The 24,348-nt window shown below is 42.1% G+C and overlaps 1 protein-coding gene and 1 long non-coding RNA gene across 2 annotated transcripts in view; one reads left to right on the forward strand and one right to left on the reverse strand.

The window, feature by feature from the left end:
* The window catches only part of LOC139071687 (uncharacterized), a 34,842-nt gene that overhangs the window by 7,408 nt on the left and 3,086 nt on the right, over positions 1 to 24,348 (reverse strand). The window lies entirely within an intron of this gene.
* Positions 458 to 22,351, forward strand: LOC107381340 (calretinin). Its single transcript, XM_015952950.3, has 11 exons — positions 458 to 601; positions 6,590 to 6,666; positions 8,320 to 8,409; positions 8,496 to 8,576; positions 9,280 to 9,336; positions 9,901 to 9,978; positions 10,388 to 10,443; positions 10,524 to 10,563; positions 12,120 to 12,173; positions 21,619 to 21,690; positions 21,793 to 22,351. The coding sequence occupies exons 1-11, from the start codon at positions 511 to 513 to the stop codon at positions 21,907 to 21,909; spliced, it is 813 nt and encodes a 270-aa protein (XP_015808436.1). The 5' UTR covers positions 458 to 510; the 3' UTR covers positions 21,910 to 22,351.

A 24,348-nucleotide genomic window follows, 5' to 3' on the forward strand; every position in this document is an offset into this window, starting at 1 on the left:
GTGTGATGCCTAATCTCAGTGGTCTTTCCTGGTTAAACTACGGTATAAAGAAAACGCCCAAAACTTTACAAAAGCCTTTTAAAAAATAAACCCATGCATTAATTGCTGAGATTTAGATGTAAACTCAGACAGCAACCCTTTCCTATTGTCAGATAAAATCCAAAGTTACAAGGAGACACGCGAGACCTTAGAGCTGCAAGTTGCAGACTTTTGCACCAGTATAAGAAAACACTAGCTCCTCCATAAGAGAGCACCACAACCAGCTGATGCGTAAAGATCCTAAAGATTGACTCACTGCTCAGCTGAGCCTTTCCACCCTTCCCCCTTCACCAGGAGGCTGTGTTTGTGGGAGCGCCCCCGTGTGGTGGGTAGGAGAAGCGCGGGCGCCGCGGGTGGTTTAAAAGCTCCGACTGAGGAGGTTTTGTTCACAGATCTGAGGAGCTCCGCACCGGGAAAAGTTGAACCTTCAGCTGATCCACAGACGAGCTACAGGAGGGAGAAGCAGCAGAGATGGCAACTCAGACGGAGCTGCCCCACCTGCACCTGGCTGAGCTCACAGCAGCGCAGTTCATCGATGTCTGGAAACACTTTGATTCAGACGGTCAGTGCGCTCCTGGCAATTAAAACTGGTTTCATTTATCTAATATTACAACTATGGAGAAAGAATTCTGGTGTTTTTGTTTCTTGAGCCTTTATGTGAACGCCTTCTCTGGTTTAATAAATGATCGCGTGATATGAGCAGCAGAAGTAGGTTACAGTTATCTTTACCGTACTTCTGTTATAAGGAATTTTAGATTTAAGTATTTTATGAACAAACAAAATACGTCTTGTTGACGTAAACATGTGTAAAGTTAAATATGATGCAAGGAAAGCAGAGGATGCAAACGAAAGATGAACAGAAGAGGGGATGGGGGTATGACAGTGAGTTTGTTGTTTTTGTAGAAAATCCTTCGCTGATAAATAAATGATTAACTTTTGGTTAATGCTCAAACAGGACAGTTTTTTTCACGAATTAAAGTAACTTTTTCTAATAATTTAAATTTTCTCTGACTCCATTCTGACTGATGGGGTTATAAGCACACACTGTTGGGATTTGAGTCTCTCAGTCATCTTAATTATTTCAGCTCTTTACTAAAGTAAATCTGTTTAAATCTACCTGTCAAATCAGATTACTTGAATATTTGAGAGTATTAGTATATTAATTAATAATGAATAAAAATAAAATTAATTCATTGATTCTCATGTGAGGTAAAATGCTTCAAAACTACTTCTGTGCCAGATCTGGTCACAGCCAATGTGCTGCCAACATCTCTCTCTCTCTACCATTCCAGCATAACCGATTTTCATATAGCAACTTCAATAAGGATTATTTTCTGATGCCACTCAGAAGATCCCCTGACCTGTTCTGCTAAACCCCTTCCAAACCCTGAATTAACTCAGCAGCTTCTTCATCAGAAGATAGATCTTCCCCATCAGAAGCTCAGCTACTGTAAATTGCTGTTTGCACCCAGTTTTTTTCCCCCAGGTTGGTTGGTTTGGACCGTGACCAGATTGTTCCCTTTATCTGGACTAGTCCTTCATTATTTTCTGCTTCAGAATGCAAATCCTAATCATAACCACAGGGAAGACGAGATGATCACCGAAGCTGTCATGTTGTGGGGATGTTTAGGACCCATATATGCAAATTACCCAGGATGACTCAAGGCAGAAGTTGGTAAAAGTAAAAATCCTTTTATTTAGAACAAAAATAAATCCAAAATGCCAACGGGCCAAAAATCCAAAAGTCCTGGAGAACAGGACACCCAAAGCTCTCTTAGAGCACCAAAAACCTGGAGACCACAAGCTCATTAAGAGCATGAAGACCTGGAGACAAAAGCTCAAACCGAGCACGAACAAACGCTGACAAATGCACAAACATACAATGGACCGACACCAACACAGAGACAAACCAGGGCTTAAATAGACTGGGGAGATGAGAGGGAGATAATTGCAGGTGTGTGGGGAGAGGGACCAGGTGAATACAATTACTAAATCAGGGAGGAGGAAGAAAACACTGGTGGGAAAAACACACTAAATACTGAAAGGCTGTAACAAAGGAAAATGACCTAAGAGAAAAACAAAAGACCAGAAAGCATGAACCATGACTAATATACTAAGGGGAAGCTGACACTAAAGGAAAACACTATAGAAAGAAACAACAGGGGCGTGGCTAAGAGGGGGCCAGGAGAGCACAGGACCTGGGAAAGGGATGTCTGAGGGGGGAAACCTAAAGGGCAAATGGGGAACACCAGGAGACACATGAGGGCGCTAGAAGACACAAAAGGAGCACCTAGAGAGGATGGAGAAACACCAGAAGGCACATGAAGGAAGGGGCAGACGCAGACCATGACAGAAGCCCTGTTATGTAATGGGAGCTAAAGCAGCCTTTACATTGTACATAAGTGTTAGAATAATGGATGCATGGATGAGGACAGCTGCAATGAACAAATGCTCAACAGAAAGTCAGGCCAGAGATTTTACAGACTTCCAGAAGGTTTTCTGTGAACAACCCATCATCTGGGATTGGATGCTGCTTGTATTTTTACCAGAATGTGGACACTGGAAACTCAGTTCGAACAAGTTGTGAAGGAGCAACACAAACTAAGAGGACTATACAAAACCACTTGCTTTTCTTTATGGATGCTTGGTAAATGTATTTGATCTTTGCTTAAATAGTGATCATTTTCCCAGCTTGTCTGGAAATTGGAAACTCCAAAAAGTACCATCTTAATTTCTTCTGTTTTTTACAATGACTTGTTTCACATTTAAAGTAAAAAGCTGATTCCCAAGACATTCAATTAAATATCCTGTGGAGCTATGAGACAAACGGGAGTTTTTTCAGACATCGTGCTTCTCGTTGCATCTGGAGTAAAACCAGAATAAAATCATTACACAGTCAAACGTGGCGGTAGTGTGATGGTCTGGGGTTGCTTTTCTGCTTCAGGACCTGCACAACTTGCTGTAACTGAAGAAATGACAAATTCTGCTCCCTTGCAAAAAATCCTGAAGTTAATTTTCTGACCTTTGACCTTAGACAGGTCACTTATGAAAGACCGACCCCCCCCCCCCCCCCCCCAAGGTGGAGGGATTTAAGAAGAGTGGGACAGTTATAACGAATGCTTGTTTGTAGTTGTTGACTCCAACAGTGTTACAGCCAGCTATAGTATCTGGTGTAGTGGTAAAACAGTTTTTCATATAAAGTCAGGTTGGTTTGGAAATGAAATAACCATTTGAAAAATGCATTTTTATTACTCAGGTTGTCTTTAGCTGAAATTAGTTCGCTGATCTGAAACACTTAAAGGCCACGTTTTAAACTATGGTTGTACTTGTGCAGCTCTGGTGAAGGACACTGATGTACAAGTTGCAGTGTTGGTTGCATAATTGAAGTCGAGTGTGAATTTTTCTGATTTGATTTGAAAAACTCCTCCAGCTGAAGAGCGACATGGCAGCATTTCTCCATATGGGAATGGGACGCTCAGTCGCACTTTTGGATCACATTAGCATTCATGTCATTTTCAGCCATTATGTGTTGGACAGCCGACTTGATTTTGAGGTGCCGTTGAGCAATCAGCAGTTGAGCTGTGTTTGAAAATGTTTAGGGACTTCATCTGCTCAGTGTGCAGTGGTGCGCAACGTGTGATGGCTCAGATCTGGATGGAAACTAGATTCTGGCAGCGAATCCCACTGAACTGATAAGTTATTTCTGTGGGCTTTACAACCTTCAGGATTAGAGCTCTCTCTCTCTCTCACACACACACACACACACACACACACACACACACACACACACACACACACACACACACACACACACACACACACACACACACACACACACACACACACACACACACACAAAACACAAAAGATGAATGTAAAGTTAATCTCCTTAATAGGATAACTAATCATTTTTATTTCTTTGTTGCATGGCTATGTTGTCAAATTTCATTTCAAATCCAGTGAGAAAGATTCCCGGGTAAATGTTATGAACGATCATACCATTAGACAGCTGTTTGAAAGGCCTCAGTTGGGAGAAACAGAGATGATTTTCTTTAGGATTGACAGACCAACTGGCTTGTTCCAGCAAGGCATAGAAAATAAGTTGAATCTTAAATATTTCTGAGGAAATGTGCTATTGTAGCACTTCAGGTTTAACCTAATTTTTTAACAATATGAAAGTAATGAAGAAATAAAATTGGTCCTTGTCACCTGTAGATCCTCCACCAGAGGGCAGTAAAAGGTAAATGTATTTGTATAGCACCTTCTTAAGGTTCTACAACCCTCCAAGGTGCTTCACAATGCAATCAGTCATTCATCCATTCACCACACATTCACACGCTGGTGGGGATGAGCTACGATGTCGCCACAGCTGCCCTGGGGCGCATTGACCGAGGTGAGGCCGCTGAGCACTGGCGCCACTGGTCCCTCCGACCACCACCAGCAGGCAAGGTGGGATAAGCATCTTGCCCAAGGACACAACAGCAGCATTCTCGAGTTAGAACAGGGATCGAACCTGCAACCTTCTGATTAGTATACAAATTACTAGACAACCCGCTCAACCTCCTGAGCAACTGCCACCCCATTAGACATAAGGCAGGATATGGCATGTTTGTGATGAAGGTGCTAAGCTTGATCCCCTCTGGAGGCTTTAAGATGAGAAGTGGGTCAGTGTGAATAGTGACAGTACTCTAAATGACGTTAATATTTCTGGTTGAAATATCCTAAAAATTCTCCCAAAAGAACCAGCTATTATGAAACTGAAGCCAGTGTCAAAGTTTAATAAATAGCACCACTAAGCCTAGTTCATGCTTTTGCGTCAGCTCTACAAAGGAGAGTCAGTCGCACACGCACCGACAGAGACGTTTTGCTCTCGGACGTCTCCGTCTCCTGGGGAGTGTTGCAAAGCAATTCTCCACCAGGACGACAGAGGGCGTGGCGCTGTTCTAGGGTATCCTGTCATGTATCCGGTCCAAGATGGAGCATTTACTATTGTGTTGATGAGGTTTTTTGTGTTTCAGATACTTTTTAACACAGACAAATTTGTCCTTCACTTTCCTCCACCATGTCATGCACTCGCCACCTCTAAACCCACATTTCCCATCATTTCCTCAAATAAAACGATTGAGTATCTTTTTACTCACACAGTCACGGTGAATAAAACGTTCATACTTTGGGGTTTTTTCCGTGAGGTATTCTTAAAGCTGCTTCGTGTCTGCTGCGAGATATCTTCGGCTCTTTATCTTATTGACGATGCTGCTGACGCAAGTGGCCTCCTGATCAACCTCAAGCTTGCGTTCTCCGTCTCATTTGATGGATGTTAAAAAAAGTGGGCTCGACTCCGTTCGTCCTTGCGAGCCTGCTGGAGAGCCCTCGCAAAGATGGATAATGGCATTATGTGTTTCCGTACCGATGCAGACGCATAAACTAGGCCTAACACCACTTGTACACTTTAGGTTGTAGAGTTGTTTTACGACAGGAGAAATCCACTTTGTTACTGATCCCAAGTTTGCGCCTCTGTCTGCTCTGAACTTTTTCTGTTTCCCCAAGCTGGCACCACTCACAGAGCTATCCACAACAGGGAAGGTATTAACTATTCAAAAGCTTTCTGCAGAACCTCACTTTAAAAGACTCCATTGCTTTAAGTCAACTTGGCTCACTCTAAAAGTCCATGATTGAATGCGGCATCTTGTTAAGCAAATGAAAAATTGAAGGGATTGTGCACCCTGTGTTCTAGCCACGCCCACTAATGAAGGACACAACCCCCAGATTAAGAGTCAAAGCTCCTATATGCGAGAACTTGATAAAACATTTATGTTTTATTTATCTGCGTCTTACATGTCATAAGTTACAAATCCTCTAACTGGTGACAGGTGGGACTCACTTCGACGATTAAAAGGCACCACCAGATATCTTATATAATCTCTGACTTGCAGGCGAACCAGTGAAGTACTCTGTTATGAATAAATCATCCCGAGTCACATGAGTCCTACAAGGAGTTCAAATTCAGACAGAGGGACAGAACGCTCCAATAAACATCAATCTGATTTCCCACTTTCACCCTTTCAGGCAAGAAGATGCTCATTATTCTGCTTACAGTCCAGTGACACTTCACTCTGGTGGTTGGTGACTTTCTCCAGCTGCAGCACTCGTATCTTCACGGTTACTGCAGCGGCTGAAACCAGAATTACGAATTAGGATTGCTATTTTTTTAGAGATGAGAATGTTTTGGTTTGCAAAACTGTGAAAGTTTTAGACAAAATCTGGTGATTAGGAGCTGACGTCATACCAGTCAAATATGTGAATTAGTCCAGGTTTAATTTTTATCTCAGTGTTATCCTGTACACTGATTATTTCAGTTTAATCACAGGAGAACTGAGGCTTGAGACTTGAGGTTTGGCAGCTGCTCTAAAATTTAGAAGAGCCTTGGCGACCATTAATCTTAATCTTAGTTTTTAATCAAAATGTTAGGAGTCAATAAAGCTTGAAGCCACTTTAGAGCCTCATAGCACAATTTGTGCCAAACTAATTTAGTTCCTCTGGTGCACTGCAGGGAACGGCTTTATAGAAGGGAAGGAGCTGGAGAACTTCTTCACAGAGCTGGAGACTGCCAGGCGAGGCGCAGGGGTGGTGAGTGTGTGCATGTGTGTGTTTTCTGCAGAACTTCAACAAGAACTTGCAAACATGTAGAAATGTTTACTGAAGTTGCTGAAATGCTGTAAAAGAGACACTTTAATCAAGCGTTAAATTAAAGGTTCAGGCAGCTAATAAAAAATAAAAGTAACAGATAATTGAAAAATGCATTGATGACTGCAATGGTATAAATAATGATTAAAACTGATTACCAAATGGTTGATATTTGTAGAAATATTGAAAACTAGGCATTTTTAGACAATAGACTTTGTGAAAGACATTTTGTTGAACGAAAATCCCTGAAATTTGAATTTACCGGCTTACAGTCACAAAATGTGTGGCCCTTTATGCCTAATTAGGCCCTAAATTGTGAAAAATATGCTAGCAAACTGTACTTGAGATAGAAATGTAGATGTCAACATTATGCGTGAGGGTGAATAATGCAACCTTGTTTGATGCACAGCTAAACCAGTGGATGGAAACTCCTTTTTAAAATAGTTCTTATATTTGAAAGCTCACTCTTTAACAGACAGAAAAGCCAGAAAATTGATACAAAAAAGAATCTAAGTCGATCTACGTTCCTACCCTCACCTGTGGTCACGAGCTTCGGGTAGTGACTGAAAGAATGAGATCACGGATACAAATGGCTGAAATGAGTTTTCTCCGCAGGGTGGCTGGGCTCTCCCTTAGAAGGGTGAGAAGCTCGGTCATCTGGGAGGGCCTCAGAGTAGATCCACTGCTCCTCCACATTGAGAGGAGCCAGTTGAGGTGGCTCGGGCATTTGGTCAGGATGCCTCCTGGACACCTCCCTGGTGAGATTTTCTGGGTACGTCCAACTGGGAGGAGACCCAAGGGATGACCCAGGACACGATGGAGAGACTATGTCTCTCGGCTGGCCTGGGAATGCCTTGTGATTCTCCCAGAAGAGCTAGCCCAAGTAGCTGGAGAGAGGGAAGTCTGGGCATCTTGGCTTAGGCTGCTACCCCCACGACCCGACTCTTGATAAGCAGCTGAAAAGGGGCAGATTGATGGATGGAAAAGAAAAATCAAGTATAAGATTTAAATGATCAGCCTTGATACAAACCTACGGATGAGAGAGGGCTAGTCCCGTTAGTCATCATCACACGCTGGTGAAATGACATCTCTGCATTTGACTCATCCCCACGGGGAGCGGTGAGCTGCATCAATGGTTGCGCTCGGGAACTATTGGGTGGTTTATCCCCCCAATGCAATCCCTTAAGGCTGAGCATCAAGCCATCAGGGAGGCAGTGGGTCCCATTTTTAAAGTCTTTATATGACCCAACCAGGATTTGAACCTTGATCTCCCAGTCTCAGGGAGGACACTCGTACCACTAGGCCACTGAGAAGGTTACTGAACAGAAAACATGTATGGATGATGATGAATTTTGCACTGATGTTCATTTAAAAGTAGTCATACTTAGCACAATGCAGCTATTCATGATGCACTAAACTGAAACAACAGGCTGAGTTTTTTCTATTTTTTACCTTTTTAAAATGAAATTTATCATTAATGTGTTTTTTCTCAGCATCGGTGTCCTGATGTTCGGTTAGCATCTAGGCCTTTTATGATTAATTGATTATAGTGAATATATTGCAATAAGATTATTCTATTTCCTGCCGTCATTCCAGGATCCCTCACACGCTTGTTTTAAGGAAAAGTTGAAGGAGTTCATGGCCAACTTTGACAAGAATTCTGACGGCAGAATCGAGATGTCAGAGGTGAGAACAAATCATCGTTTAAAGTCCAGCAATTAAAGTTTAGTCAAACTTTCATCTAACAGCACTTTTTTACTGTTATTTTGAAGCTGGCCCAGATTCTCCCCACAGAGGAGAACTTCCTGCTTTGTTTCAGAGAATTTGTTCGATCCAGTTCTGAATTCATGGACGTAAGTTTGTAAATCTTCACATTTCTGCTCCTCACCTCCGTTGTAATCATGCATCTTGTGTTCCTGTACGAGTCTTTACATTCGATTTGCTCGGCCATGCCTTCGTGCGCGTCAGAAGTCAGTTAAAAGACTGTCTTCCTGTATGTCCTGTATGAATATCTGATAAACATTACTGAGCTGTGAAATTTCCTCCCAGATGCCTCAAGCCAGTGCTGCCTTCACAGTGGGTCCCGTGGGACTCGTGCACAGCTGTCCGATAATTTTTTTTTTTTTTGCTTTTGTTGCCAAGTTAGGATGTCTGTTTTCGTGTCATGGCAGCACAGCAGGGACACACATGGTTAATTTAGAGTGCTTTTACATTTATTCATTTAGGTCACAGTCATCTCTGACATCAAAAATGACAAAACTGGTATAACATTACATCACGGAAAAGCCTGAAACATGCACACAGTCTCTTACTCCACTTTAGGAGAGGTTTAGGCCGTTTCGGGAGGTAAATCTATTCTCAGAAAGCCATGCATTATAAATGCACCGCAGCTTTCTGCAGTCGGCCAGGCTTTTTCCGTTGGCGATAAGAGGTTTAACTAATTCTCTATTTGCGCGAAGTCAGATGGAACTGGGATTTCATTTCACAGTAGTTGACATAATTGTACGAGCTATTTTACTATCGTTGTGGCTAAAGAGGATCATTCTTCTCCTGCAGGCCTGGCGGCGGTACGACACTGATCGTAGTGGATACATCGAGTCCAACGAGCTGAAGGTATTAATCACACCAGCTTCTTTACACATTTCTTTTGTGATCGTTTAATGCAGCATTTAGATCTCACTTCCTATAAGAACCGCCTGTTTTTTTCCCACTCATTTCAAACCCAGGATGACTAGATTTTGTGTCAAATTAGAAAAATTATGCAAATCAACAACAGCAACAACAACAAAATCAAGCAAATTGTTTTTCTTTTCACATTATTATTGAGTCCATAACTTTAGAGGACAGTTTAAAGGTCAGAGGTCATGAGCCTCTCCTTAGCCTTGTTGTCAGGATTAAGATGATTAGGATGTTGCTCAATCTTCTGCCTGAAGGAAAAAAAAGGTGGCTAGTTCTTGTTCTACTGTTATTTACTTTGCTTTGTCTGCTGGTGTAAACGTCTCGTGAACTAGACAGTCTTATTAAAAGGATTAATTTCTCTATTTCTACTCTATAAATAAACACCACAGAAAACATGTCCTCCAGAATCACTAACTTCATAAATTCTACCATGGCTGCAGTCGATGATGGCTTTATTTAAGCAGCCTTGTGTCTGACTGCTCTTTATGCGCTCCTCAGGGTTTCCTGTCAGACCTGCTGAAGAAGGCCAACAGAAACTACGACGACAAGAAGCTCATCGAGTACACGCAGACAATCGTGAGTGTCGTAGCATTTATTTTACAGCGTTGCGGCTCATCTCTCGCTCCAGTAATAGTTTCTAAAATATCAAATGTAATGTACTCTAGGGATGAAAGCTGTTGCCTCAGGGAACTCTCACTTCCATATAACGTAAACACATCCAGTAGTGACAATATTTGCCTGAATGCTTCAGATCTCATCACTTAGCTAATGTGCACATGCATACATGTAACCAAATCTAAAGGATTGCATATTAATCATCTCTATAATGCACCTGTAGAGCCAGGATGGCACTTTAGTTGCCGTCAGGTTTGGCCGTCCATCTGTGAGCTGCGGTTTAATCTCACATGTGGTGCATGTGTGCAGTAGGTCATCGTTTCCTTTAAGCTTCTCACACAAAGTCCCTTTTGATTATCTTTCTGTGCAGCTCAGGATGTTTGACCTTAATGGTGACGGTAAGCTGGGTCTCTCTGAGATGGCCAGGTGAGTGTTTTTTAAGTTTAAGTTGTCCTTTTGAAGAACACCGCTGCGATAACAGCTGATGAATCTGTGTTGAAACGCAGGCTGCTTCCAGTTCAGGAGAATTTTCTGCTTAAGTTTGAGGTAAGATTGAGCTGAACTCATGCTCCAATAAGTAAATAATCACCCCAATATTCTGACTATAATGTCATCTCAGTGAACATTTGCATAAATGTTCAGGTGATTTCATAAGTTTGGGAACAGAATCTGACTCATTTAAAATATATATAAGTGTTATTTTTAAATAAAATTCTAACTAATAAGGATTTTATTTGAATAAAATTCAATTTGTTCAGAAACTCAGCTTTAAATCCCACTTGGTTACCTTTTTCCTTGTGCCACCTCCTTCTTTCTGCCTCAGCTGCAGAATAAAAGCCAGTATAGACTGTGTCACTAATTACAGCAGTTTATTTCCCATCAGTGGCTCTATGTGGCCCCTCAGGTCATCCTCCGCTGTTTTGGCTCTTACCTTTTTAAGAGCCACCTATTTAAGAGCTCATTTATAATTCTCAGATTAGTTTTTGCTTGTTTGGAAGACGGCCAGGTTGTAAAAAGCACTGGAGCTGTGCCAGCGGACAACAAAGAGATTAAACTGTGGCGACCGCCTGCTGGATTCTGTTGAAGAAGGAAGAATAACACAGAAATTGACAAGACACAATAAAAAAAATGAAAATATCTAGCAGCCAAATTTTTGTTGAAACATCCGGGGTCTCTGCTCTCAATATTTACAGATTTCTGTCCCCTCAGCACACCGTGCACGGCGCAGATCTAAGATAACGACGCTGGAGATTAAACTCACTACCTGCATTACAATTAAAAAATGCTTTACTTATTCATGTTGGAAGTCGTGGTTTTAATGAGGCAGTAACTTTAATATCAGGCTATTTTTCATATTGAGGAAGAGACAAAATAGCTCACATTAAGACTCTTTCAGCCTTTTATTCCATCCTTAATCTCATTTCTGCACGGACCTTGTTACTAATCAACGTATTCACTTTATTAAATATGTCTGACAACAGACCAGCCTTTCCTGCTGAATGAGTAGCTTCCTATAGCTTGATTCAAATGTAATTTTGTCTAATTTCACTGGTCATTTGAATCCGTTCTGCTAAACAAAAGAAGCTGCTGACAACAGCAAACAATCAGCACTGAGTTCTGGCTCAGATGACTTTATTAACTGCTCCTATCTATAAGCTGCGCTCTCGATCGGCGAGCTTGATGGAAAAATGATGCACGGGCAAACACGCGTTTGATCTTTCAGCGGCGGCTGTGTAAAACCGAGTCGTTTGCTGTTTTTTGTTGGATGGTTGCTCGGAGCAGATGATAATAACTAAACATGATCATTTTATGTGTTTAAATTAAATAAATAACTTTGACAGAACAAAAAAGCATGTTGTTGTTTACCGGTTTTCCACATAAATATCCAACTATCTTGTCCCATTTGTGCATGCTGGCTTGTGAGAGCAGATCAACAATTCCTCTGGACAGAGGATTAGTCAATCTGATGTGGATTAACTCAACTCTAGTCCCGGTTATGATAATCTGCATGGATTAAAATCAGTTGCGATTCTTGGGGCTTTTACCGCTCTCTAGAAATATCAGTTTTGAATAATTTTTACTTTTCTCCTTGTTTTGTGCAGGGCATCCGACTCACCGTGAAAGAGTTCGACTCTCTCTTCACTTTCTACGATAAGGTGAAAATAAAAGTCTGTGCCTTTATAATAAATCACCCCAGTCTCCCTGTGGTTTCAGTGCATGAGCTCAGATATGTGTGTTTGCATCCTTACGATGGACATCTGTTCTAGAAAACCAGTAGGGATCCAGTCTGTAAGCAGACTCATGGTGGGGGTTGTGGAAAACTCAGAGGATCAAGCTGTTTGGATTTATCCTGCTGGGAAATTTTCGTAGCAATCTATCTAATGGATGTTGACATCAGTCTGGACTAACGTAAAGGCTCGCTGATGGATGTTCCTGCTCTGTATGTTACAGATTTCTAGCTGTTCTAAAGCAGTCCTGATCAACAAGAGTCTTTCTTTGGATGTTGACAGATTTTTACTGGGTTTCTGTTTAGTTCTGATCATTTTCAGGATTGTTTTGTTTGTTTAGCTAAGGGGTGTCCACGCCTTTTTAACCCTTCCACTGTCCTCATGGGTGATCTCGCCAGGAAAGTTGACCATTAAGCAGCAGGATTGATGGTTTATCCCTTGAGGTCCACGTGACAGGGGTGAGGAGTGAGCACCATCTCACCCCTGCCAAGTGGACTTCAAGGGATGAACCATCAACGCTGTTCAATAGTCAACTTTCCTGGCGGGGACACGCATGAGGACAGTGGAAGGGCTAGACAAGGGCAAAAATCCTCATGGGTTAAAAATTTTTATATTTTTTAACTGACAAATGCAATCATGATCTGATGGTGATTTTTTTAAAATGAACTCCTCAGAATAGGTAGAAAATAGGCACATTAGTACACATCTGAAAACAAAAAAATCATAGGGAAAAACTACTTCAACAGCTCGCTAGAGAGACTAATTATATCATTCACTTTGTGAATCATTTAGACTTAAAAATGCTCTTTAACTCAAATGGATGAATTATTTTTGAGACTACACGACTGAATCAAATTTAAATATGATTTTAGACACTTTACCAGCAAACTGTCACAAAAACATGACCTGATCCTATTTATTTATGCAAGAAGGTTTAATTCAGTTTGACACGTGCCATGGTCCAGGGTACCTGGACGCCTCCCTGGTGAGGTTTTCTGGCCATGTCCAACTAGGAGGAGACCCAAGGGAAGACCCAGGGCACGCTGGAGGGACTATGTTTCTCAGCTGGCCAGGGAACGCCTTGGGATTCCCCCGGAGGAGCTTAGGCTGCTGCCCCTGCGACTCGACTCCGGATAAGTGATTGAAAAAAGGACGGTTGGATGGACATACCATGGTATTTTAACTGCAACAAAGTGATTTCCAACGAGTCAATGAAAGGATGATGCACCTCTCAGATCATGTTTAAAGTTTTTGTTGGATTTTTCACCCCCATGTTTTCTCCAAGACACTTCTCCATACACTGCCTGGCCAAACAAAAGTTGCCACCTGTAGCGGTCACAGTTTATAGTGTGACAACTGCAAATGTAAGATGTGATGATTCCACATGAATAATAAATGTCAATCTGATTGGTCTTTGAATGTTTATCAGAAGATTATAGTTACTTTTACTTGTTCAGGGACCATAAACACACTTCATATTAATTCAGACAGAGTCAGGTATATAGTTAAAAAGGAATTTTATTATTTTCTAAACTAACGATTATACATGACAAAATGTGGATATGAGAGTGGAAATGTGGTGATGAAATGTGATGTGTAGGTGGTGTGATGCAGGTTAGATGTTTATTAGAATCTTTGTATCTGAAAGAAATTGTGAAATCTGGGTGTAAAAGATTTTGTTGTCTGCTATAAACTAGAGAGTTGATTATTAATAAAACAGCATCAGACACAACCTGTTGTGTCTACAAACCCTGGCGGAGACCTCCAGCAGATCCGGACTGTCAGAAGTCGGGTGGACTTCATGGCACCTGAAGCCAATAGATTAACTTCGATGCGACCTGTCCTGTCTTGAGATGTTTCTAGGTCACAACAGGAGCTGAAATGCTTGTTTGCGTCCAGCGTGGATGTGGTTCTTAGGGAGCCGTCTGGCTGTGTCAGCTTGCAGCGTGCAAACAGGTTCACTGTACGTCAAAAGAGATACCTCAAGGATATTTGTTCCGAATTGGCCGGATTGGAACTCTGCTCGAAATTGTTACTCGGGAAGTAATTCCTGTTTTATTAAACCACAATGTTATGATATCTGGCGTATTCTGGTGAATCAGAATTTGACAAGTTTCTGGGTATTTACCAACATCCCTCAGAAAGCCACTCCTTCCTTCAGATAGAAGATTCTTAATTCTGTGAATAAAGAATCTTTAAACGTTATGTGGGGTGAGCCTTAACCTTAATTTGTATCTTATGAAGATGTGTATGAGTGTAGATAATGATTAACTTGTTAAATCAACCACATACTGATCATAAGATCTGCAATGGATCATTGTAAGAGCAACATTCATTTCAACTTCATTAATTTAAGCACATATTATTCAAACATTTCATTTAAACATCTTGTTCATTCATCACATATGATGTGATGTTGTTTCAGAACTGCGCTGCATGGGTAGCTCTGTTGACTATATGTAAGTTTTGCCATTTTTTCTAGTTTCTCAAGAAAAACTGTATTTTTTGGGCATTTTACTTTTCTGTTTCTGGTGTTGTGAAGCTTAGAGGATTTTTACTGCTATTTTTTAACTTTTTTCACTTTTTGAGCATTTGTTATAATGCGTAGCCATGGCAACAAGCTGATTTACAATTGGGAGCAGCTGATTAACATTTGGAAGGCTGAAATAATACCTCAACTGAAGCCACAAATCCCAAATTAGCTAAAACGCAAGAAGCATGGGTGCAGAGCGGGAGTAAAACTGAGACAGAGAAAGAGGAAATTTAAACCATCTCTTCCATCGATCATAATAGGCAATGTGAGATCACTGGCCAACAAGATTTAGGAACTCCAAGCCCTTTCAAGGACTCAGCCAGAGTATTGGCAGTGCAGTGTTATGTGTTACACTGAGAAGTGGCTGCAGGACCATATCCACGTTTCCAGCGTTTCTCTGCCAGGATTCCTGACTGTACAAGCAGACAGAGATCTGAAGAGGAGCGCGAAAAGAAAAGGAGGTGGAGTGGCAGTGCTTGTCAACAACAGATGGTGCCATCCAGGTCATGTTTCAGTGAAATGTTGTCTCTGCAGCCCAGATGTTGAACTCTTGGCAGTAAGTTGTCCCCCATATTATTTGCCAAGAGAGTTCACTGGTGTTGTCTTGGCAACCGTTGATATTCCACCTTCAGTTATTGCTGAAAGTGCATGTTATGCCATCAGTTCCGTTGTCGCTAAGCTTCAAACCCAGCACCCCAATGCATTTGTGGCTATATCTGGTGATTTTAATCATGCCTCGCTCTCTGCTGTACTTCCAACATTTCAACAGTTTGTCAGCTACTCCACCAGAAAAAACAAGATATTGGATTTGTGTTATGCAAATGTAAAGAATGCATACATGTCCAAAACAAGACCTCCTCTGGGGCAATCAGATCACAATCTTGTTTTTCTCTGCTCAGAATACAAACCAGTTGTTCAGAGGCAACCTGTGACAAGAAGAACTGTGAGAAAATGGTCACAGGACACTGACGAAGCCCTGCAGGGTTGTTTTGAGACCACAGATTGGATGACCCTCTGCCAAGGAAATGAAGAGGACATCAATGCCATGACTGGATGTGTCACTGACTATATAAACTTCTGAGTGGATGACATCATACCCACCAGAACAGTGAGATGCTTCGCTAATAACAAACCCTGGATCACCAGTGAACTGAAGAATCTGCTAAATGAGAAAAAAGGAGCCTTCAAGGAGGGAGACAGGGAATTATTGAGGAGTATACAGAAGCAACTGAAGATCAAGATCAGAGACAGCAAGGAGGCATACAGGAAGAAGCTGGAGAACAAACTACAGAGGAACACTATCAGAGATGTCTGGTCAGGGATGAAGAAGATCACAGGTTTCAAGCAAAGGAAAGATTGCACAGATGGCAGCCTGGACACAGCCAATGAACTGAACAAGTTCTTCAATAGGTTCAGTTCAGGAACAAACCCAGCATCCTCCTCGCCTGTCCCCAACCAATCAGACATCCCATCCTCCTCTGATCCAACATTTTCCTGTCACACGCCAGCTCTTTAGTCCTCTAACACAGTCATGGACTCTTCTGGTTCTATAAATCTGTCTTCAACCAAGTCAGGAGATGCTGCTGCCCCATTTACCTCCCCCTCCCACCTATCTGTCTCTAGAAGTCAGGTGAAGAGGCAACTGGAGAGACTGAACAGGAACAAGGCTGCAGGTCCAGATGGTGTCAGCCCCAGGGTACTGAAGGCCTGTGCAGAGCAGCTCTGTGGGATTCTGCAGCACCTCTTCAACCTCAGCCTGGCCCAGGAGAAGGTTCCAGTCCTGTGGAAGACATCCTGCATTGTTCCAGTTCCAAAGAAAACTCGCCCATCAGTCAATGACGACTACAGACCGGTTGCCCTGACATATCCACATCATGAAGGTCCTGGAGAGACTCCTGTTGGTCCACCTGAATAAGCAAACTAGAACATATCAGGACCCGCTGCAGTTTGCTTATCGCCATGGAGTTGGAGTTGAAGATGCCATCAACCAGCTGCTTCAACCAATCCACTGTCATCTGGACAAAGCAGGCAGCACTGTGAGGGCCATGTTCTTTGATTTCTCCAGTGCATTTAACACAATCCAGCCTGATGTACTTCGCCAGAAACTCCAGAAGACACAGGTGGGAGCCACAACTATCGCCTGGACTAAAGACTACCTGACAAACAGACCACAGTTTGTGAGGCTGAAGAACTGCACATCAAACCAGGCGATCAGTAACACTGGAGCACCACAGGGGACTGTACTCTCACCATTCCTTTTCACCCTGTACACCTCAGACTTCCAGTACAAATCAGAGACCTGTCATCTACAGAAATACTCAGATGACTCTGCAGTTGTCGGGTGTATCAGAGATGGACAGGAAGCTGAGTATAGAGAGCTGGTGGAGCACTTTGTGGCATGGTGTGGAAACACTCATCTGACCTTGAATGTGAACAAAACAAAGGAGATGATTTTAGACTTCAGAAGAAACAGGGTGGAGTCAAACACTGTTTCCATCATGGGAGAAGAAGTGGAGGTGGCTGAGGAATACAAAGACCTTGGCGTTCACCTGGACAACAGACTGGACTGGAGAAAGAACAGCGAAGCCTTTTACAAGAAGGGACACAGCTGACTGCACTTCTTGAGGATGCTTAGGTCCTTCAATGTCTGTAGCAAGATGTTGCAGATCTTCTACAAGTCTGTTGTTGAGAGTGTAATCTCTTCAGCCATCGTCTGTTTATGTTTATGTTTATGTATTTAGCAGACGCTTTTGTCCAAAGCGACTTACAAGTGATAATCGGCATTTTGCCCTTGAGGCTAACAACAATAGTAACAACAACAAATTGACATCAGTCATGGAGAGGAGGGAACAAGGAGTGGACAGTAGAGAGGGGGGACAGGTGCAGGCAAGGTGCTAGTTAAGAAGATGCTCTCTGAAGAGCAGGGTGTTCAGGAGTTTCTTGAAAATAGAAAAGGAAGCCGCAGTTCTGGTAGTGTTAGGAAGGTCATTCCACATTTGTGGAACGATGCATGAGAAAAGTCTGGATTGTCCTGAGCGTGGTGTAGGCACTGCTAGCCGACAATCCTGTGATGACCGGAGCGGCCGGGCCGAGACGTAAGCCTTTGCAAGAGGATTCAGGTAGATGGGAGCCGTACCGTCTCGGACTTTGTATGCTAGTGTTAGCAATTTGAATTTGATGCGTGCTGCTAGCCGTAGCTGTTGGGGTAAAAGCATCAGAAGCAGGGACCTGAAAAGGCTCAACAGCCTAATAAAAAAGACTGGTTCTAATTCCATTTTTAGTTCTTTTTAAAACACAGGAAAGGTTTCTCTTTACCTTGCTGACAGTTTTGTTCACTGACTGCAAAACATCTTCAGAACTGATGCGTCAGCTCTGAAGATGTTTTGCAGTCGGCAAACAAAACTGTCAGCAAGGTAAAGAGAAGCATTTCCTGTGTTTTAAAAAGAACCAAAAATGGAATTTGAAGCCAAACACAGAAAGGGCGTACCAAAGAAGGGTGGTTCTGTTCTGGGGACGACTGTGGAACCACTGGAGGAGATAATGCAAAGAAGGATTCTCCAGAGAATCAAGAAAATTATGGACAACCCTGATCATTCTCTTCACAAGACTGTCTGACAACGGAAGAGTGTCTTCAGTCAGAGGCTTCTTCAGTTTTGCTGCAATACTGACCGCTACTGGAGATCCTTCCTGCCAACAGCCATTGTAATGTACAACAACTCTTTTACAACTTGATTATTATTATTATTCTGAGCTACTGCAGCAAACAATTTCCCTCTGGGATTAACAAAGTATTTTTGAATTGAATTGATTATTTAACTTATGAGTTGTAAAAGTTCACTTTTTATTCAGAGTGAGGTATCCAGCATTCTGAGATAAGGGAGGAAAGGGCTTTTGTGGGAGACCTTGGCAGTTTATTAATGTCTGCGTTGAAGAATAAGTGAGCAAAAGGTTGATTTGTGCGTCTGAATCCTCCAGCTGGCGTAACCTTGACTTTGCAGCTCTGGTGTGCATGAAAGGTTACTGTGTCAATTTGATGGTGAAAATTGACCCTTTTTATCCATTACACACCAAACAAAACGTCACACTCCAATATTCCATTGGACCGCCTTTAGCTTTGATTACAGCACACACAAAGTCCAAAGAAAGCCTTTACAAAAGACTTTATTCTTTCTATATATTGTCTGTTGTATCTGTAGCAATTAATTCATATTAATTATGATCAATAAGATGTGATATTCTATATAAATATGAAATATCAATCTAATTGATCTTTGAATGTTTAATCAGAAGATTCTATGGTTCTTTGCTTATTCAGGGACCATAAACACACTTTGTATTAATTCAGACTGAGTCAGTATATAGTTTATAAAATGAATTTAATTATTTTTCCTAAACTAATGATACATGACAAGATATGAATAATGAGATGTGGTGTGGTGTATGTGAGGTGTTGAATGTTTACAAGAAGGGAAGTTAGATGTTGTAACACCCGTTCTTTGTAGCTGAGAGAAATAGTGAAATCTGGGTGTAAAATATTTTGTTGTTTGTTATGAACTAGAGAGTTAGTTATCGATAAAAACCTCATCAGACTCCGGTATGCAGGCTTACGATACCCTTGTATGAGTTGCTCCCGGCGGTCTGGAGGTTTGCGGTCAGAGTGGTGAGGTCACCAGACGTCGAAACCACAATACTCAGAGATTGGTAGCTTCCTCTGAGTTCAGCTTCCCCGGCCATGAGATGCAACCCGGGGTCTGCAGATTAGGTGTGAAGTAGCTCTGAAAAGAGCTGTTGTGTCTGTAATCACTTGCAGCATCGCAGAAAGGTTTAAGGTCAAAAGAGATTGTTTCAAAAGATGCTTCTTTCCCGATTTGGCCGAATTGGGGCTCAACTGGAAACTGAATTAATCGAGAATTAAATCCTGTTTTAATAAACGACTTTGTTATGATTTCTGGCCAAGTCTGACAAATCGTAATTTGACACGTTTCTGATTATTTACCAACATCCCTCAGAAAGCCACACCTTCTTTCAGATACAAAATCCCTTAATATGTATCTTATTGTAATGTGTACAAGTGTTAAAGTTAAAGTCCCATCAGTTGTCACACACTACTGTTTGTGCGAAATTTGTTCTCCGCATTTGACCCATCCCCTGGGGGAGTGGTGAGCTGCAGACACAGCTGCGCTCGGGAACCATTTGGTGGTTTAACCCCCCAATCCAACCCCTTAATGAGTGTCAAGCAGGGAGGCATTGGGTCCCATTTTTTCAAAGTCTTTGGTATGACCCGACCAGGAATTGAACCCTGATCTCCCAGTCTCAGGGCGGACACTCTACCACTAGGCCACTGAGCTGGCAAAGTGTAAACAATGATTAACTTGTTAAATCAAACACATAGTGATTGGTGACATAAATGGATCATTGCAAGAACAATATTCATTTCAAATTCATTGATTTAAGCACAGGTTATTGTTCATTCATCACATATGAAAACTGTAAGCTTATGAGTTGTAAAAGTCATGGAGTCTTCGCTTGTTCAGAGTAAAGAATGTTGACGTGTGGCATTCATGCAGAGAGTGTAGGACCTTTGGAGAGTAGGATAATGTTTGTATGAATGTTTTGTCTTCATGGAATATCAACACTACGATCTACGTCCCAATCCTCACCTATGGTCATGAGCTTTGGGTAATGACCGAAAGAACGAGATCGCGGATACAAGCGGCCGAAATGAGTTTCCTCCGTAGGGTGGCCGGGCTCAGCCTTAGAGATAGGGTGAGGAGCTCGGACATTCGGGAGGGACTCGGAGTAGAACCGCTGCTCCTCCGGATCGAAAGGAGCCAGTTGAGGTGGTTTGGGCATCTGGTCAGGATGCCTCCTGGACGCCTCCCCGGGGAGGTGTTTCGGGCATGTCCTGCCGGCAGAAGGCCCCCGGGTCGACCCAGGACACGTTGGAGAGGTTACATCTCCAATCTGGTCCGGGAACGCCTTGGGGTCCTGCCGGAGGAGCTGGTGGACAAGGCCGGGGAGAGGACGGCCTGGAGCTCCCTAGTTGGGATGCTGCCCCCGCGACCCGGACCCGGATAAGCGGAGGAAGACGACGACGACGACGGAATATCAACACACGCTGAACAGAACCTTCTGCTTCTGGAAGGCCAAATAGAAAGTGGATTTATGCTGTAGATGAAAGGTTATTATGTTAATCAATATATAGGTGAAAATTGACCCTGTTGAATGTTCTATATCTTTCCAGTATTTAATGTTTTTTCTTGCTTTTTGATTAATTTGTTTGTTTATTTATTTAAATAAGTAACGGGTTTAGGTTTAGCTACTGCTGGGACAGCAATAGCTCAAGAGGTAGAGCGGGTCGTCTAGTAATTGGACGGTTGCAGGTTCGATCCCGGCTCCAATTACAGAATGCTGTTGTGTCCTTGGGCAATACATTTAACCTGCTTGCCTGCTGGTGGTGGTCGGAGGGATCGGTGGTGCCTGTGTTTGGCAGGCCTCGCCTCTGTCAGCTACGTCGTAGCTCATCACCACCAGTGTGTGAATGGGTGGATGACTGTGTTGTGAAGCACCTTGGGGGGTTTGTAGAACCCTAAGAAGGTGCTAAACAAATACAGGTCAGGTTATTGCTCATTTGAAGAACTACTGATCGGGTTCACTTTCATAGATTACCAGAGAATCTCACTCTTTCTAAGCAAACTAGTTGTCATTTCTGAATGACTTCCAATAACTTTTTATGAAACTATTGGATGAACTAGCTCCTTGCTCCTTTGATGACCATCTCCCTGTAGTGTCATTACCACCATATTTAGCAAAAGTCAATATTCCACCCTCTCTCTTCAGGACGGTAACGGTTACATCGATGAACAGGAGCTGGATGCTCTGCTGAAGGACCTCTGTGACAAGAAAAAAATGGTAAGGAATCATTCACCTATTGATTGATTAGTTCAGTTACTTCCTTGCAAGCCAAATATAGCAGCGAGTGTCGTCAGAGTCACGTTGCTTCATTTCTGGCAGGACGTGGACTCAACCGGGCTGGTGGACTACAAGAAGAGCATCATGGCCCTGTCTGATGGAGGGAAACTGTACCGCACTGAGATGGGGATCGTCCTCTGCCAGGACTCCATGCTGTGACCCCGCTTGCCTAGGACCTTTCCATCCTCCCGCACTGCTCCCTCCTTCCTACCTCTTAATATAACCTGGTGCATGCACGACCCCCCCCCCCCCAACCTCACTACACCTACTTAGAATGACGACAAAAGTGCTCATGAAAGCACAAAGTAAACCGCTGGTCCTGCTGTTTTAACTCTGCATCCTTCTGATGTTTTTTTAAACATGTGATGAATGAGAATTAAAAAAAACTATTGTGTATTTATTTGTATTTCTGTTTTAAACATGCATTTGTATCTTTAATCACACTCTATCCTTGATTTTGAACACAAAGATCTGCAAAGGTTCTGTTGCATCTCTGTTTGTTTCAGTTTATTATCAGTTGTTTGATTTCAGGAGGCTTGTACTGTTCAATTAAAGCTATTATTGAGAGAACAAATAAATAAATATAACATGACTACCCCTGTCCTGATTTCTTTGATTTTATTTTTTACTGAAATGTTAAAGATACAGATGCTGCTGCAGAGAAAGGCTGGTTTTGGTGTGAAAGTGAAACACTATAAAACACTCTCCTCTCAGCAGAGAAAGAAGATTACATCGCCTGTACAGATGACACACACACACACACACACCTACACACACAAACACACACACACACACACACACACACACACACACACACACACACACACACACACACACACACACAAAAGTACTCTACCTTCACTTTCTAATCTGATAACAGAAGCTGGGATGTAGAGAGAGCTTGCGCTGCTCTCCATCTTTTATAGTGGGTGGGTGGGGTGGCTGTTTTTTAGAGAAAGTGAACAAAAAAGGCCACTTGAGTGAATAAACAGCAAAAATAGAAATAATATAACATGATAAGTAAACACAAGGATTTAAACTTAAAAGATTTAATCTTATTTTTATATGGTTTGGTGAAAATCTCAAATCAAAAGTGCTATTCTGGCTGTCTCCAAAACTGTCCCCACCCCACAGAAATGTGAGCATCATGGAACAGTCGACGTTCCATCAATTAATCAGCAGCACTTTCATATTTAATTATCACTATCTTTAAAGCACACCCCTTTACGCACGCCATCGCTGCACTCGCACACGGGCTCGCTCGCAACTCCTTAAAGCAAATGTTCAATTTCACACACATTTGGACACACACACACATTCATACAGCAAATACACACACACAGAGGGACACAGTGGGCTACAAACCAAGCTGTTAACTGCTGACAACAAGGGAAAAGAGAGTTTTATCCGCTCTGATTCCTTCAGACACATCAGTGAGAAGAACGTGAGGCAAGCAGATGAGATTACGCTCTGCACAGCTGCACACTGCAGTCATGGTGGGCACGGTGCTGTTTCGCCTTCATGGCTACCAGCTTTATCTGCTACCTAAGATCAGAGGTATGATTAAGTTGCACCAACAGACAGGTTTTTAACAACGCTGATAGGAGATTTCTAAATCAGATGTGTGACTATTCATCTTTAAACCAAGCTGGTGAGACATGCAGAAAATATATGAGATATGCAAAAATACTTCTAGTTCATGTTAAAATAAAGAAATTCAGGCTTTTAATATAAAAGTCAACACACATGCTGCAGAAAAATCAGACAAGAAAGAGAAAAATACTCAAATGAACAGACTTTTAAATTCAGATTGCTGATTTTTATTTAGTTGAATTTTGGGGGGGATTTTTATTCTTGTCTCATTAAGTAAAAAAAAATCTACTTTTTGGTGGAATTATTTTAATCAAAGCCTCATTTAGAGAAGACAAATGATACAGCTGAAGCAGCAGTAGAAATGTTTTCAGGTGTTTAAACCAAAAGCAGAAAAAGACTTAGGCATAGTGAAATGAACAAACATTATAACATATGCAACATGCTGCAAGATGAGTTTTTTAAGCCTCTGTGAGATCACTCAGCATTAAACTCAGAAATATGTTTCTTTTCAGTTTTTCTTTTCTTTTGCTTCCGTGAGCTTGGTGTAAAGCCTCTGCTCGGTTTGCTTTGCTGCTCCAGCCTCTCGTCATCGCTAAACTTTAAACTGTCATCATTTTTCTGTCAGCCAAGAGGTTTTAACATAAAATGTATAATCATTCTGGTTCAGCTTCAAGGTCAATATGAAATACTTTGGACATAGCAAAGCCTCCTGCCTCCACTCTGTTCCTCTTTGTGAAATCATGGATTTGTTGAGTATATCCTTATCTTCTGCACGCACATGCAAGCCAAAAACAAGCTTCATTCTGCAGCTATGCAGATGCTGCTGTTTGCTCATTTGCAACTATAGATGTTATAGGTGTTTCATGTAATAGCACAATCTGTTGTAGGATGCTCTTTCCAAATTGTTACTCATAGCACAAAACAGCTGACTGGCAGTTTGCTGCTTTTGCAAACCTGTAGGATTTTGGAGATGATAATAAAACACAAAAACCAGCATCTTCATTT

The sequence above is a fragment of the Nothobranchius furzeri genome, chromosome 9 (genome assembly GCF_043380555.1).
Source record: "Nothobranchius furzeri strain GRZ-AD chromosome 9, NfurGRZ-RIMD1, whole genome shotgun sequence".
Lineage (NCBI taxonomy): Eukaryota > Metazoa > Chordata > Actinopteri > Cyprinodontiformes > Nothobranchiidae > Nothobranchius > Nothobranchius furzeri.

What these genes read in the sequence shown, in the direction of transcription:
- LOC107381340 (XM_015952950.3), top strand. Translation starts at nt 511, where the DNA reads ATGGCAACTCAGACGGAGCTGCCCCACCTGCACCTGGCTGAGCTCACA. An exon ending in TCGAGTCCAACGAGCTGAAG is followed by an intron (nt 9,337 to 9,900) that starts GTATTAATCACA and finishes TGCGCTCCTCAG; the next exon opens with GGTTTCCTGTCAGACCTGCT. An exon ending in TCTGTGACAAGAAAAAAATG is followed by an intron (nt 21,691 to 21,792) that starts GTAAGGAATCAT and finishes CATTTCTGGCAG; the next exon opens with GACGTGGACTCAACCGGGCT.